Below are 13,502 nucleotides of genomic sequence, written 5' to 3' on the forward strand. Positions count from 1 at the left end.
ATAAGCATTTACTCAGAAGTATACCTCCTTATGTCTATTGGGGCTTACTCCTTGGTAAGTGTGTTTAGGATTGTAACATATATTAATTAGTAGAAATTCTTTGATAACCTTTTGGCATTTTGGTCCTGCCATAAAGCAGGAAAGACTACTACATATACATGCACCTTTGTTATGAAAGGTCTTCTAAATGTCAGTTTCTGGTAAGAAAACAGTAAGCTTAATATCACAGACTAAACCAGGTGGAATAGCAACACATAGTTTATCTCTTAACCTCCTCTAGGAAGATTAGTTGTTTATGCCATGTTTACCTTTCTAGGTGAGCTTTTTAAAATCATGCATTAATTTTAAAAGTAACCCAAACTATTGGGTGGTATTCAACTAAGTTTTAGACAGAACATACCCCTTGAAATTAATGGACATAACTAAATTTGGTCCATGAATTTCAGTGGGTCTAGGCACTGAATAAAGCCACCACCATTTGTTAATTAATTGGGAGGAATTCAACATCATGCTAAGGCAATTGTTCCATCAAGGCAAGCATTTTAACTTGCCAGACAGAACAATCTGCCCTCCTTCCTCTGTGTGCTGTTTCGGGATTTACCTGGCACACACCCACCTGAGCCAATTTTGGTTTGGAGGAGGGGGCAAAGCCCCATTGCGGAAACCTCATTAGTTGAATCCTACCCTTATTATATCTTAAGTAACAATGTCAGGATCCAGAAAGGAGGTGACTTTTTTAAAAATTGCATTTCCCCCTCTTTAAATATAGTGCATGAAATGAATAGAATTTGACAAAATGCAGTTTAGGTTATCAATTTTAGTTTAGATCTGACAATTGCATTTTTTACTAGCTACTTGGCATATGTATTAAAAATATATTAATGGCAGTGGGTGGAACTGTCACATACATAGAAGTAATTTTCAGTGTTTCTTTAAGCTTATTAATGTTTTCAGGATTGGAATTCTAAAACTTTATTTGGTACGCTCTTGACCGTGCAACATATAATTAATATTCTTTATGGTTTTTTTATAGTCTATGGTACTACTACTTCAGAGTCAGCGGCAGTACATCTTTGAATATGATTCTTCAGACCGACTGCATGCTGTCACTATGCCAAGCATTGCTCGTCACAGTATGTCCACTCACACATCTATCGGCTATATTCGCAATATTTATAACCCTCCAGAGAGTAATGCCTCCGTAATTTTTGATTACAGCGATGATGGAAGGATTTTGAAAACATCTTTTTTAGGAACTGGTCGGCAGGTTTTCTACAAATATGGGAAATTATCCAAGTTGTCGGAAATAGTTTATGACAGTACAGCAGTGACTTTTGGATACGACGAAACAACTGGAGTTCTCAAGATGGTAAACCTACAGAGTGGAGGTTTTTCTTGTACAATCCGCTATCGTAAAATTGGCCCTCTGGTTGACAAACAGATTTACAGATTCTCTGAGGAAGGTATGGTCAATGCGAGGTTTGATTATACCTATCATGATAATAGTTTTCGAATTGCTAGCATCAAGCCTATAATAAGTGAGATACCTCTTCCAGTTGACCTTTATCGTTACGATGAAATCTCAGGCAAAGTAGAACACTTCGGCAAATTTGGGGTAATCTATTATGATATAAATCAAATAATCACTACAGCTGTAATGACACTGAGCAAACACTTTGATACACATGGACGCATTAAAGAAGTTCAGTATGAAATGTTCCGATCGCTCATGTATTGGATGACAGTGCAATACGACAGCATGGGGAGGGTAACTAAGAGAGAATTGAAGCTTGGGCCTTATGCCAACACAACTAAATACACCTATGATTATGATGGAGATGGGCAACTCCAAAGTGTGGCAGTCAATGATAGACCAAACTGGCGTTATAGTTATGATCTAAATGGCAACTTGCATCTATTGAATCCCGGAAACAGTGTACGATTGATGCCACTGCGTTATGATCTAAGAGATAGGATTACACGCCTAGGTGATATGCAGTATAAAATCGATGAAGATGGCTTTCTGTGTCAAAGAGGTTCTGACATATTTGAGTACAATTCCAAAGGGCTCTTAACAAGAGCTTACAATAAGGCTAATGGATGGAGTATTCAGTACCGTTATGATGGAGTAGGAAGACGGGCTTCTTACAAGACCAACTTGGGACACCACCTTCAATACTTTTATGCTGATCTTCACAACCCAACCAGAATAACACATGTGTATAATCATTCAAATTCAGAAATTACCTCTCTTTACTATGATCTGCAAGGTCATCTGTTTGCAATGGAAAGCAGCAGTGGAGAAGAATACTATGTTGCCTCAGATAACACTGGTACACCTCTGGCAGTGTTCAGTATCAATGGCCTCATGATCAAGCAACTACAGTACACGGCATATGGGGAAATCTACTATGATTCTAATCCTGACTTCCAGATAGTAATTGGATTTCATGGAGGATTGTATGATCCCTTAACAAAACTGGTCCATTTTACTCAGAGGGATTATGATGTTTTGGCTGGACGTTGGACCTCTCCCGACTATACAATGTGGAAAAATATTGGTAAGGAACCTGCCCCATTCAACTTGTATATGTTCAAGAGCAACAACCCTCTCAGCAATGAACTGGATTTAAAGAACTATGTGACAGGTGAGAAATAATTTGTGGTTTAGGAATCTGTGGAAGTTAGATTTGTGGAACGTGTATAGGATAGGTTTGGTATTTGGGTAAATAATTTAGTATCAAATAAGACTTCAGAATCCTTCTGCTTGGAAAAAAATGGAAGTTTATTTTCAGTTTTAAACTTTGGGACTCAGCAGTACAGAGAAAGGGTCTCATGGCTTCATGTTTTTCAAATTGGGATGAAGTCCTTCATCCAGTTCTGTGGCCTTAAGGTACTCTGAAATTAGCCGATATCACCCCACCTGATAACAAATCAGCATATTTTTAGTTAAGTACTATGACCTTGATCCCCAAAGTTTCTAAGCTGACTGGGAGAACAAACAAAACCACTGAAGTTCATGCATATGAAGAAAGCTTGCCAATTTAAAATGCTGAATGCCGTACAAGAGCCTCATGTTTATCTCTTTGTAAGACACTGTGCTAATGACAGTTTGCAAGCAGACCTCACCTTGATTTACAGATGCAATGCCACTGCTTCCTTCATTGTACAGATGGGAACACTGCAGTCATGCAGCCATTTAATTCAGTGAGTTTTTAGCCATTGCCTTGAGAAAAGTTGCATGCAAAGGTCCATTAAATAAACTAGTGCTAGAACTGAGAAGTAAAGCCACATTCCTAACAACAAATATAGTATCTGGCTCATAATGTCCTGGAAGTGAAAAAGATGCCATCATCCTAAAAAGATTGAGGATCAAGCCCAGTAGGAGTTACAGTTTAAAGCCCAGCTGGGTGGGGGGCAGGCATAAACCTTACAATTTAAAATAATTCTTCCTCCTGAGAACTATTAAGAAACATTTGGAGATAGTAAATATAAACTGCATGCCTTGAGCTTGGGTGGAAGTTGTAACTTCTACTCCAATGGTACTAATTTGCCTCTTAGTAGAATCACACAGTGCTGAACTAGATGCTAACTATTTCTTAAAAGAAAGGCAATTAAGAGCTATTCAAGAGAAAATCTTTCAGAATAGAACATGGAGTGTGCCATAATTAAAGTCACAGCCTTTTTTATGACTAAGAACCCCCTCCCCATAAATGCAGCTACTATAATTTCAGGGGAGGTTAAAACTTCAAGGAACAGTAAATTATATTTCAAGAAAGTGGAAGTATATATGATTAGGTTATTCAGGATTTCATTGGACATGTATTGTTTCTTAAAAGTCACCTTGGCGTTTGGGGTAACTACATTGTGATATACACTTAATAAAGGCTGCAAAAAGGGGGGAAGGGAGAGGACTGATTAGTGGTCTGAAAGTGTTATGTTAAATCCCAGCTCTAAGTGTAGCAACAGTGGAAAAGGGGGCATGTTGAGTGTAAAAATGGTTGGAAGGGGAAGAGTTAAGGACTGTTACTATCCGCTGTTCTATGTTTAAAGTTAGAAGCTCCTGAGGCTGCTTTTTATTTTATTTTTAAGAAACCATGGGCCTATTGCCATGTAACATCTGTTAGGGCTTCTATGGTCTTGGCTCATTTTCAGACTAGTTGAACTATCAATATTTGCTTGAAGCTGCAACAATAATTATTCACACATACAGAGAAGGAATAGGTTATCCTGTCATATTGTACATTTATTAAACCCCTGGTGAAGTAGCTGCTCAGCACTGCTTTCTAAGTTGACAGCCCCTTCAGCTTTCCATAAACAACTGCTCTGCACACATTTAGTAGTCAAAAATAAGTGCAGACATACTTTAGCTGAGGCCATAATTTCTTCTAGGATTAAATGATTTGCTGAAAACAGGGACTTTGAGAAACAGGCAGTGGATGATATCCAACAATGCCCTCGTAGACTTCCACTCATATACCAGGACTCCTCTGTGCTTTGCAGCCCTCATGCCCCCAATATCTGCTCCAGAGGCTTCCCCAACCCTCTTTTGGGGGGATAACATGGAGGGGCTGCAGGTGTGGAGGGGAATCTGTTTATCTGATGGTGGATAGACACTGTTGTATTTTGACATTATCCTCCCATCATAGTGAAACTAGCTGAGGTAAAATATTTGTCACGGTACTTGAGAACATTTTGTGGAATAATCATTTCAATGTGTAACCACAAAATTAGATATTATAAAGTATTTGGTATGCTCAGAAGTTCTTTTAAATTTTATTGGTAGTAGAACTGAGAGCATTTATGTGCTACCTTTTCTCATAGGGAGCTCAGGGCGGTATATATAGTTTCCCAACTCACCCCATTTTATCCTCACAAAACCCTGTAATGTATGTTAGGCTGAGAAATAGTGACTGGCACAAGATGACTTAACTTTATAGCTAAGTGGACCTTGGTCTCCCAGGTCCAGGTCCAGGTCTCCTTGGTCCAGCACTCTAATCACTACAGCACACTGGCTCTTAGGATTCCTGTGGGTTAAATATAATTTAGAAGAGGGCTTCCCTTTCAGTAATCTGTTTTTAGTGCAAATGTCACAACACCTGTCCTTTACACTTGCTGGGGAATTTTCGTTATCCAAATGTCAAAGTAAAAAAGAAAGAAGTAGGGTAGAAATCTTGAAACTCTTCTCCTGCCTTATAATTAGGAGTTCAGGTTCACTGCTACAGATGTTTACTGCACACCTTCAAGTCTCACACATATTTACTTTTAATTCTCAGATGTGAAAAGCTGGTTAGTGATGTTTGGCTTTCAGCTCAGCAACATTATACCTGGCTTCCCAAGAGCAAAAATGTACTTTGTTCCACCTCCTTATGAGCTGTCAGTGTCTCAGGCATGTGAAAAGGGACAGGTAAGTAAAAGCTCTTTCTCACCACATGGTAAATTTACCTTGGTTCGTGTTGCATTTAGCGTTATTTTGCAAATTAACAATAGCAAGCATACTTGAGAAAGTAAAGTAAAACTGATGAAACTGAAGAAAACTGAATCAGCTGGATTTCACACTCTGCACATTTGTTTGCTGTCAACACAGATTATTACCATCATTGCAGCATGCCGACCTTTCTGGATTTACCTTTGAAATGCTGCTTGATTAACATGGATAAAAACCTCCCACAATAATTTTTCAGACATTCATTTTGTAATATCATACACCTTTTCTGCTCACCTTTTATATAAGCATTAAAAATTGTGATATGTGGTTAAGTGTCATGCATAAAGTCAAGATGCATCCTTGAATCAAAATAATCCTTAGTATTTTATTTGGTAGAGTTTTGGATTTGTGGGCAACTTGCAATTTTTGCTTCTCAGTTTAGTTAAACATAATGTAAGAGGGATCATCTCTCAAAAATTACCTCAAATTATTTGCTAAAATTTAGCTGCAAACATTAGTTGAACTATTTATTGATCCAAATAATCCAAAAATAATCTCAGATGCACTTTTTATTTTGGATTAAAATAGTAAAAATATGTTTTGGATTTTAAAAGCTTGAATAATTTTGGGCTAATTCATTCTCATGAATATAGTAAAAAACTTTTCTTTCTTTTTTTTGCCTTTGTTAATGTCAGAATTGGATGTGGTATCTCTCCTCTGCAAAATACTTCAAATACCACATTGTAAAATATGTTCACAAATGCATAAGATTTTGCATGGTTACTACTAGCTTGAATCTCATTTGATAACTTTTAAAAATGGGTTTGACAAATTTATAAAGGTTAAGGCTACCAATGGCTTCTAGTCGTGGTGGCCATGTGCTACCACCAGGTAAGTCTCTGCAGGGTTGATGTCAACACCTGGCAGCCTGGACAGCTGCCAGGGCCCACTGCCTACTCTGGGCTCCCTTTAACTTTTTTTCTGGCCTGGCAGTCTGGGCATCTGTAGCCAGCTAGACCTAGTAATACTTTTAATTTCCCTCAATTTCCTTATCGATCTTGATGAGCAGGATCTCAATCTTAGGGCTTCGGCATGTTTGCATGGGTACAGTGAGACCTTAAAATAGTGTGGCCCCAAACTGCTTGGGGCTTTAAACACCAGCACTTTAAATTGAGCCCAGAACTGAACAGGAAGTAAATGCAGTTAATATAGTAGTGGTGTTATATGTTCTTAATGCCTGGCTCCCTACAAGTGTTAGAGCAGTTGCTTTCTGTGCCAGGTAAAGTTTCAAAATAGTATTTAAAGTCTGCCCCATGCAGAACACATTACAATTGTATTGCACAGGATCTCTGTGCACTTGTATAAATCTTGAGGTTTAGGTATAACTTGATTAGTATCATAGTAAAATGATCTGCAAGAGAAATTATTCATGTGAATTGGGCTTTCAATGAGAATTATAGCACAGGTGGCTTCCTAAATGCTATTGGATCTCAACTCCCATCAGTTCTGAACAGCATGGGCAATGGGTGGTGTAGTCCAGCTGCATCTGGAATCCACAGATTCACTATCCCTGATTTAAATAATCCCTTACTGTTTGTGCTTTAACAATAATGTAACTTTTCTCCCTTCTTTTTTTTTCTAGTTAATTACTGGAGTCCAGCAGACAACAGAGAGGCACAACCAAGCTTTCATGGCCCTTGAGGGACAAGTCATATCTAAAAGATTACATGCCAATATAAGAGAGAAAGCAGGTCACTGGTTTGCAACCACCACTCCTATTATTGGCAAGGGGATCATGTTTGCCGTGAAGGAAGGCAGAGTAACCACAGGGGTTTCAAGTGTCACAACGGAAGACAGCCGAAAGATCGCCTCAGTGCTTAACAATGCTTACTACTTGGAAAAGATGCACTATAGCATTGAGGGGAAGGACACCCATTATTTTGTCAAGATTGGCTCATCTGACGGCGACCTTGTTACCCTGGCAATGACCAGTGGGCGTAAGGTGCTGGACAGTGGAGTAAACGTTACGGTGTCCCAGCCCACCCTCCTAATCAATGGAAGGACTCGAAGGTTTACAAATATTGAATTCCAGTACTCCACCTTGCTCCTTAACATACGCTATGGCCTGACCCCTGACACACTGGATGAAGAGAAGGCAAGAGTGCTGGACCAAGCTCGGCAGCGAGCCTTGGGGTCAGCCTGGGCCAAAGAACAGCAGAAGGCACGGGATGGCAAAGAGGGTAGCCGCCTGTGGACTGAAGGAGAGAAGCAGCAGCTTTTGAGCACAGGGAGGGTTCAAGGTTATGAAGGATACTATGTGCTCCCAGTGGAGCAGTACCCAGAGCTGGCAGACAGTAGCAGCAACATCCAGTTCTTAAGACAGAATGAAATGGGAAAGAGGTAACAAATTAACCTGCTGTCATCCTTGTCTGGATGAACCAGTAGTTACAACTGTTATCTCCTCTCCTAAGGAGATGAAGACCAACGGGGGCACTTGGCTGAGCTACTTTGGGATAGTAAGTGGCAAGAAAGCTCACATTTTTTGAGTTCAATGCTGCTATCCAAGTGATTAAAAACCACATCCTGAAGTGGACTAAAGCCAGACTGAAAACTTTAAACCGTGCAGATTCAAAAGTACCCCATAAATATTACCCACTTGTTCTGGGTCTAAAGAAAACATAAATCAAAACAGAAAAAAATATTTAAAGAGAAGGCCTCATCTTATATTACCTCACTCCATTCACACGTGAGCAAACTTTCAAGATATTCAAGAGGGCCACCCACCTCCACTAGACCAGCTGATGGGGAAAGATTCTTCAGGCTGCTTGTTTGATAAACATTCAAGAGGTTTTTTCATTTAAAAGCAAAATACAGGTGCATTTAATACATGACTTCTGGGGTGATTTGTGTGTAGCAACTGGAAGAAATGAGAACAGGAGCAACAGAGCACTGGAAATAGCAAAAGAAGTATATTAAGGAATATAAACCTGCACTTGCACTCCAACCCTGCTTTTGTCTGGCCTAAAGTTAATTTATTCAAAGAGGGCAGAGTGTAAAGTTCAATTCAAAATGGTGGCTATAAATCACTACTGATAAATTTCATACTCTGTATGTCTTTGAAGATTCCATTGTGGACAGTATAACACAGTTACAGGGTGTAGTCTGTTTAGATTCAGTAGTTTGTTGGTATCAGTTCTAGTAGAGCTGTGGGCATTGTGTTAACACTATTGCAAATGGGCACCAATTCAGATCACCCTGTACATACATCAGCCAGAAGGCACAATCACTGTTTCAGATTTTAAAAAAAGAAAAAATTATTAGTGTGTTTGTTTGGTCGAGAAACTGAGACAATCACATTATGGTCACTGAGGGCGGGGGGGAGAAATTAAAAAATATATAAAAACAAGTCTAATAAGAACTTTGGTACAGAACTTTTTTGTAATATACATGTATGAATTGTTCATTGAGTTTTTATATTAATTTTAATTTGCTGCTAAGCAAAGAATAGAGACAGGCAAAGATAATTTATGGCAAAGTGTTTAAATTGTTTATACATAAATAAAGTCTCTAAAACTCCTGTGAATGTAATGTCTTCTGTTTTAGAGATGTCCTGAGAAAAATGAATAGAATAATAGTCAGCAGTGGGAAAATATTACATTATGTTTCTTTCAGATGTAATGCTTTAAGACTCGTATATGAGGAGGTAAAGATAGCTTGACAGCTATACATATATTAACGGCCGTCCTTTCCAGATCAGGCCTTTTGGATAATTGCCCTTTCCACTGTTCTAATGTACATGGTTGCCTACTTCATTGACTTTGTATGATAAGACTCAGTAGAAAGAAACTCCTGTTACAGACAAGGTTGATGATTTAATTGACCCACCATAGTAGTGTCTTGCTTGACAAATCTTGCATATTACATTTTTGATAATGTGACAAATATGCATAAGCAAATGTGTGATTTATATATATTTGTGTTCTGGGACTGCCTGGAGCTCCCCAAAGACCGTGCACTTCATGACTCACAGGTTTGTCGTGCTATATAGCACAAAGCAGTCCATGGTAATATGCAGCATGTGCAAACTTAGCAATGTCTTCCTCTTTCTTAGATGTTCCTTTTGCTCCCCCACCCTACACATTCCGTTGAATTTTAAAATCCAGGAACTGTTCAACTGGCCTTCTACACTGTGGCTGTAACGTAAGAAAATATGGTTGCCTGGTTAGAACAATAAACCCAGAAAAGTAGTCTGCAATATAGTAGTGTATAGTAGTGTATGAGTTTATATTGTAGTGTATTTTACATTACAATATAAACTACCATAGCTTTCCAAACAAATCTTGGGATTGGTGAATGACTCGTGAAATGTCTAGTACCCCTCATAGTACTAAGGGCTACCGTGGGAGATTGCTATTAAATTACCTTAAGCAAGTGTTTAGAAACGCCCATGATTTTGTACTTGGAGTGTCATGTATTAAAATAAAATATGAGATCCAGCCCTCTCATAAGGCAGAGTGAGGCAGCAGCCTCAAATGGCAAATGCTGGGAAGCAGTAGCCAGATGTTCAAGGACAGAAAAGTAAGTACTGTGCAGCTTGCCCTTAGGCTGCTCTCCATAGGTGTCATAGAGCAGGGATGTCCAACAGGTCAAAAAAGCTCAACAACTTTGACCTGAACCTCTCCCCCCAAAGGGGTTGATCACTGCCAGGTGGTTTTTTTATGTGAGTAGATCGCAGTCTCTTGCAAGTTTTGTTTATCAGTAGATTATGCCCATGTGGGATTTCAAAACAGACACACCCAAATAGTAATTACAGTATCCCTTGCATTTCCTGGAGTTCAATCAAACCAACCTCATAGGTGCTTCAAACACAGTGTTTCCCCAGAATATCAGGGCATCTGTCACAGCATCTAGGCACATTGCTCATGGTTGACCCAGTGCTTGTAGTTCATTTCTGAAAGCAGCAGCACAAACAGTGGGAGAAGACCGAGTAAAGCTGGCTCAAACAATTAGTAGCATCCACTTAGCAGCAGATAAAACAAGAGCTGCTAACACTTTCTACCTCACACAGAATATGGGCAGCTAATTTCTTTGTCAAACAGAGGGGAGCAAGTGTTGCAATCCTGTGAAGAAACTACAATGAGGAAAAGTATAGCCACCCTCCTCCTTCCCAGACTGCTTGTGTGCTGCACTGAACAGGATTCTCCTACAAGGTTGTGTTGAACTTTACCTCAGCTTCAGTTGACACAACCTGTAGCTTGCACAGGTGAGCTAAATGGTTGGCAGCTGCTTGGAATGCTGGCCTTAAGCCTATTCTCCTTCCAGCACAGGTGCAAAGAGATCCCACCCAGGCAGCAATCACACCACAGTTTTCTGTGGCAAGTTGTTGAGGACACTTTGCAGTATTAGAGGAAAAGAAAGGCACCATTGTTCTGCTTATTCTTTTCCTGCCTTAAATTGATATGTACTCAGGAAAGGTATGTGTTGTTTCCTTCTGTCTCATATTTGCCTTTTTACAGTCCGTTCATCATGCAGTTTGAATTAGTTGGAGTGGATGTAGCAAGAGACAATCGAAGAACCTATGTGAAGCAGAAAGCAGGAGGTATATTGGCCCTAACAGGAAGTTGAAATAAGAACTATTGTTTTAGTAATTCTTGTACACCCACAGAGCCTGTCACTCAACAATCTGTTTAACTCCTTTGTGTAGATATTTTGCCAGCAGGGCCTAAGAGGCCTACCATTAAGTAATGTTCAGACAGCAGTATCACTGAATGTAAGTAGTCCAGTAGTTTAAAAGGATTTTTCTGCATTCCTTGTTCTGTTTCCTAGGTCAGCTATCTGGTGCTGTACAATTCCTCAAGAAGCAAGTACTGTAACTACCTTCCCGAACACCTTTCACTTGGCAAGAACGAAAAGCCTATTGAGCATAGCATAACACAGGGTGAATTTGGTTTTCACTGAGATGTAGTTAACATTTTTCTTTAAAGATTTTCTACCTTACCTTTTAACCATGTTATCCCCAATGTATCTCACAACTTATTTTTTAAAATAATATGTAATCTTTATTATCTGACATGCATATTTTAGAAATGAGACCAAGCACAGAAGAATGTAGGCAAAAATAAAGTTTACAAACAGCAAAAAGAAATCCATTCAAATTGGATGCTATTAAACACCTTTTTATAAGGAACCTTGAGCTAAAGTTCTAGCAAAGTGGGTGCCAAGTGGATGGATACGTATAAGTCCAAGTCAATAATCAGAATGCATAAGGACAATATTGAATTATTTCTTGGATGCAGCACTTCAGAAAAGAAGGAATCAACTTTCCTTTAATAGCTAATAGAATGGGCTTCATGCATGTATGCTACTGAAATTGAAGGAATACATGTATATAAGCTACTGAGTGTGCATGAGGGCAATAATGGCAATGAAACATAAGCATTGCACGTAATTGGCTAACAGATTTCTATAACTAAAACAGCCATGTGAATTAGGTTGTTACTACAAATCCCAGCCCAAAATCTATTTAAGATACCAGGTGACTTTTTGTTCAGCTGCTAGCTCCCATAACTCAACCATCAACTTTGGTCTTTGTCTTCCTGACTACCAGAGTTGAGAGGAGAACACTCCAATTTTCTATCTGGCACAAAGCCACATCCTCTGTTACCTTAATGACCCAAACTTAGGTTATTGCCTCCCTGTGAAGATAGCCTGGCTAGTCCAGGTATGTAAATCCTTGCTTAGATTTTAACACTCACTGGATCCAGGAATTAGAAGGATCTCGGCACGCAGCTGAATCCTCCCCCAACACACTCGAAACGTATTTTATCTTCTGTGTCATGCTTAAGATTCAACTGTTAGCACCATTTCTGCTTCTCTAGTCACACTCTACTACAGTGGTACCTCGGGTTAAGTACTTAATTCATTCCGGAGGTCCATTCTTAACCTGAAACTGTTCTTAACCTGAAGCACCACTTTAGCTAATGGGGGCCTCCCACTGCCACTGTGCCACCAGAGCACAATTTCTGTTCTCATCCTGCAGCAAAGTTCTTAACCTGAGGTACTATTTCTGGGTTAGCGGAGTCTGTAACCTGAAGCGTATGTAACCTGAAGCATATGTAACCCGAGGTACCACTGTACAGGCTTCCTCAAACTCAGCCTTCCAGATGTTTTGAGACTACAATTCCCATCATCCCTGACCACTGATCCTGCTAGCTAGGGATCATGGGAGTTGTAAGCCAAAAATATCTAGAGGGCCAAGTCTGAGGAAGTCTGCTCTACTATATACAACCTTAGCCTGCTGTAGAGGGGTTCAAAGCATTACACTCAAAGCCTGTTCTGTCTTTCTCATGGCTGCAGCTTTGGATCTAAAACTGCCAGCCCTTCTTGTGTGGTAACCCCTGCTTTTTCCAGCTGGTAAAATGCATCATCCCCTTCATGGATCACTGCCTTGCCGTGGCGAAGGGGCTTGAATAACTCGGAGAAGCTATGAGCTATGCCGTGCAGGGCCACCCAAGATGGACAGGTGATAGTGGAGAGTTTTGACCAAACGTGATCCACCTGGAGCAGGAACCAGCAAGCCACTCCAGTATCCCTGCCAAGAAAACTCCATGGACAAAGACAAAAGGCATATAAAAGTTATGACGCTGGAAGATGAGCCCCTCAGGTCAGAAGGCGTCCAACATGCTACTGAGGAAGAGCGGAGGACAAGTACAAGTAGATTCAGAGCTAATGAAGCGGCTGGGCCAAAGCCGAAAGGACGCTCAGTTGCGGATATGCCTGGAAGCGAAAGGAAAGTCCAGTGCTGTAAAACAAAATATTGCATAGGAACCTGGAATGTAAGAACCATGAACCTTGGTAAGTTGGATGTGGTCAAAAATGAGATGGAAAGAATAAATATTGACATCCTGGGCATCAATGAACTAAAATGGACGGGAATCCCAATCCCAAAGAAGGACAGTGCCAAAGAATGCTCCAACTACCGCACAATTGCACTCATTTCACACGCTAGCAAGGTTATGCTTAAAATTCTACAAGGAAGGCTCAAGCAGTATGTGGACCGAGAACTCCCAGAAGT

At 39.9% G+C, this 13,502-nt stretch overlaps 1 protein-coding gene across 21 annotated transcripts in view; it reads left to right on the top strand.

Annotated features, from left to right (window-relative positions):
- Window positions 1-9,005, top strand: part of TENM2 (teneurin transmembrane protein 2) — a 712,099-nt gene extending 703,094 nt beyond the window's left edge. For all 21 annotated transcript variants that reach the window (XM_083718520.1, XM_083718523.1, XM_083718504.1 and 18 more), the window contains 3 exons: window positions 1,034-2,648; window positions 5,277-5,407; window positions 7,071-9,005. In XM_083718520.1, coding sequence (XP_083574646.1) covers window positions 1,034-2,648; window positions 5,277-5,407; window positions 7,071-7,832 — 2,508 coding nt within the window. In that variant the 3' untranslated portion in view covers window positions 7,833-9,005. The remainder of the gene's footprint in view (window positions 1-1,033; window positions 2,649-5,276; window positions 5,408-7,070) is intronic.
- Window positions 9,006-13,502: the final 4,497 nt, after the last annotated feature.

This window comes from Podarcis gaigeae (genome assembly GCF_964106915.1).
Source record: "Podarcis gaigeae genome assembly, chromosome: 2".
Classification (NCBI taxonomy): domain Eukaryota; kingdom Metazoa; phylum Chordata; class Lepidosauria; order Squamata; family Lacertidae; genus Podarcis; species Podarcis gaigeae.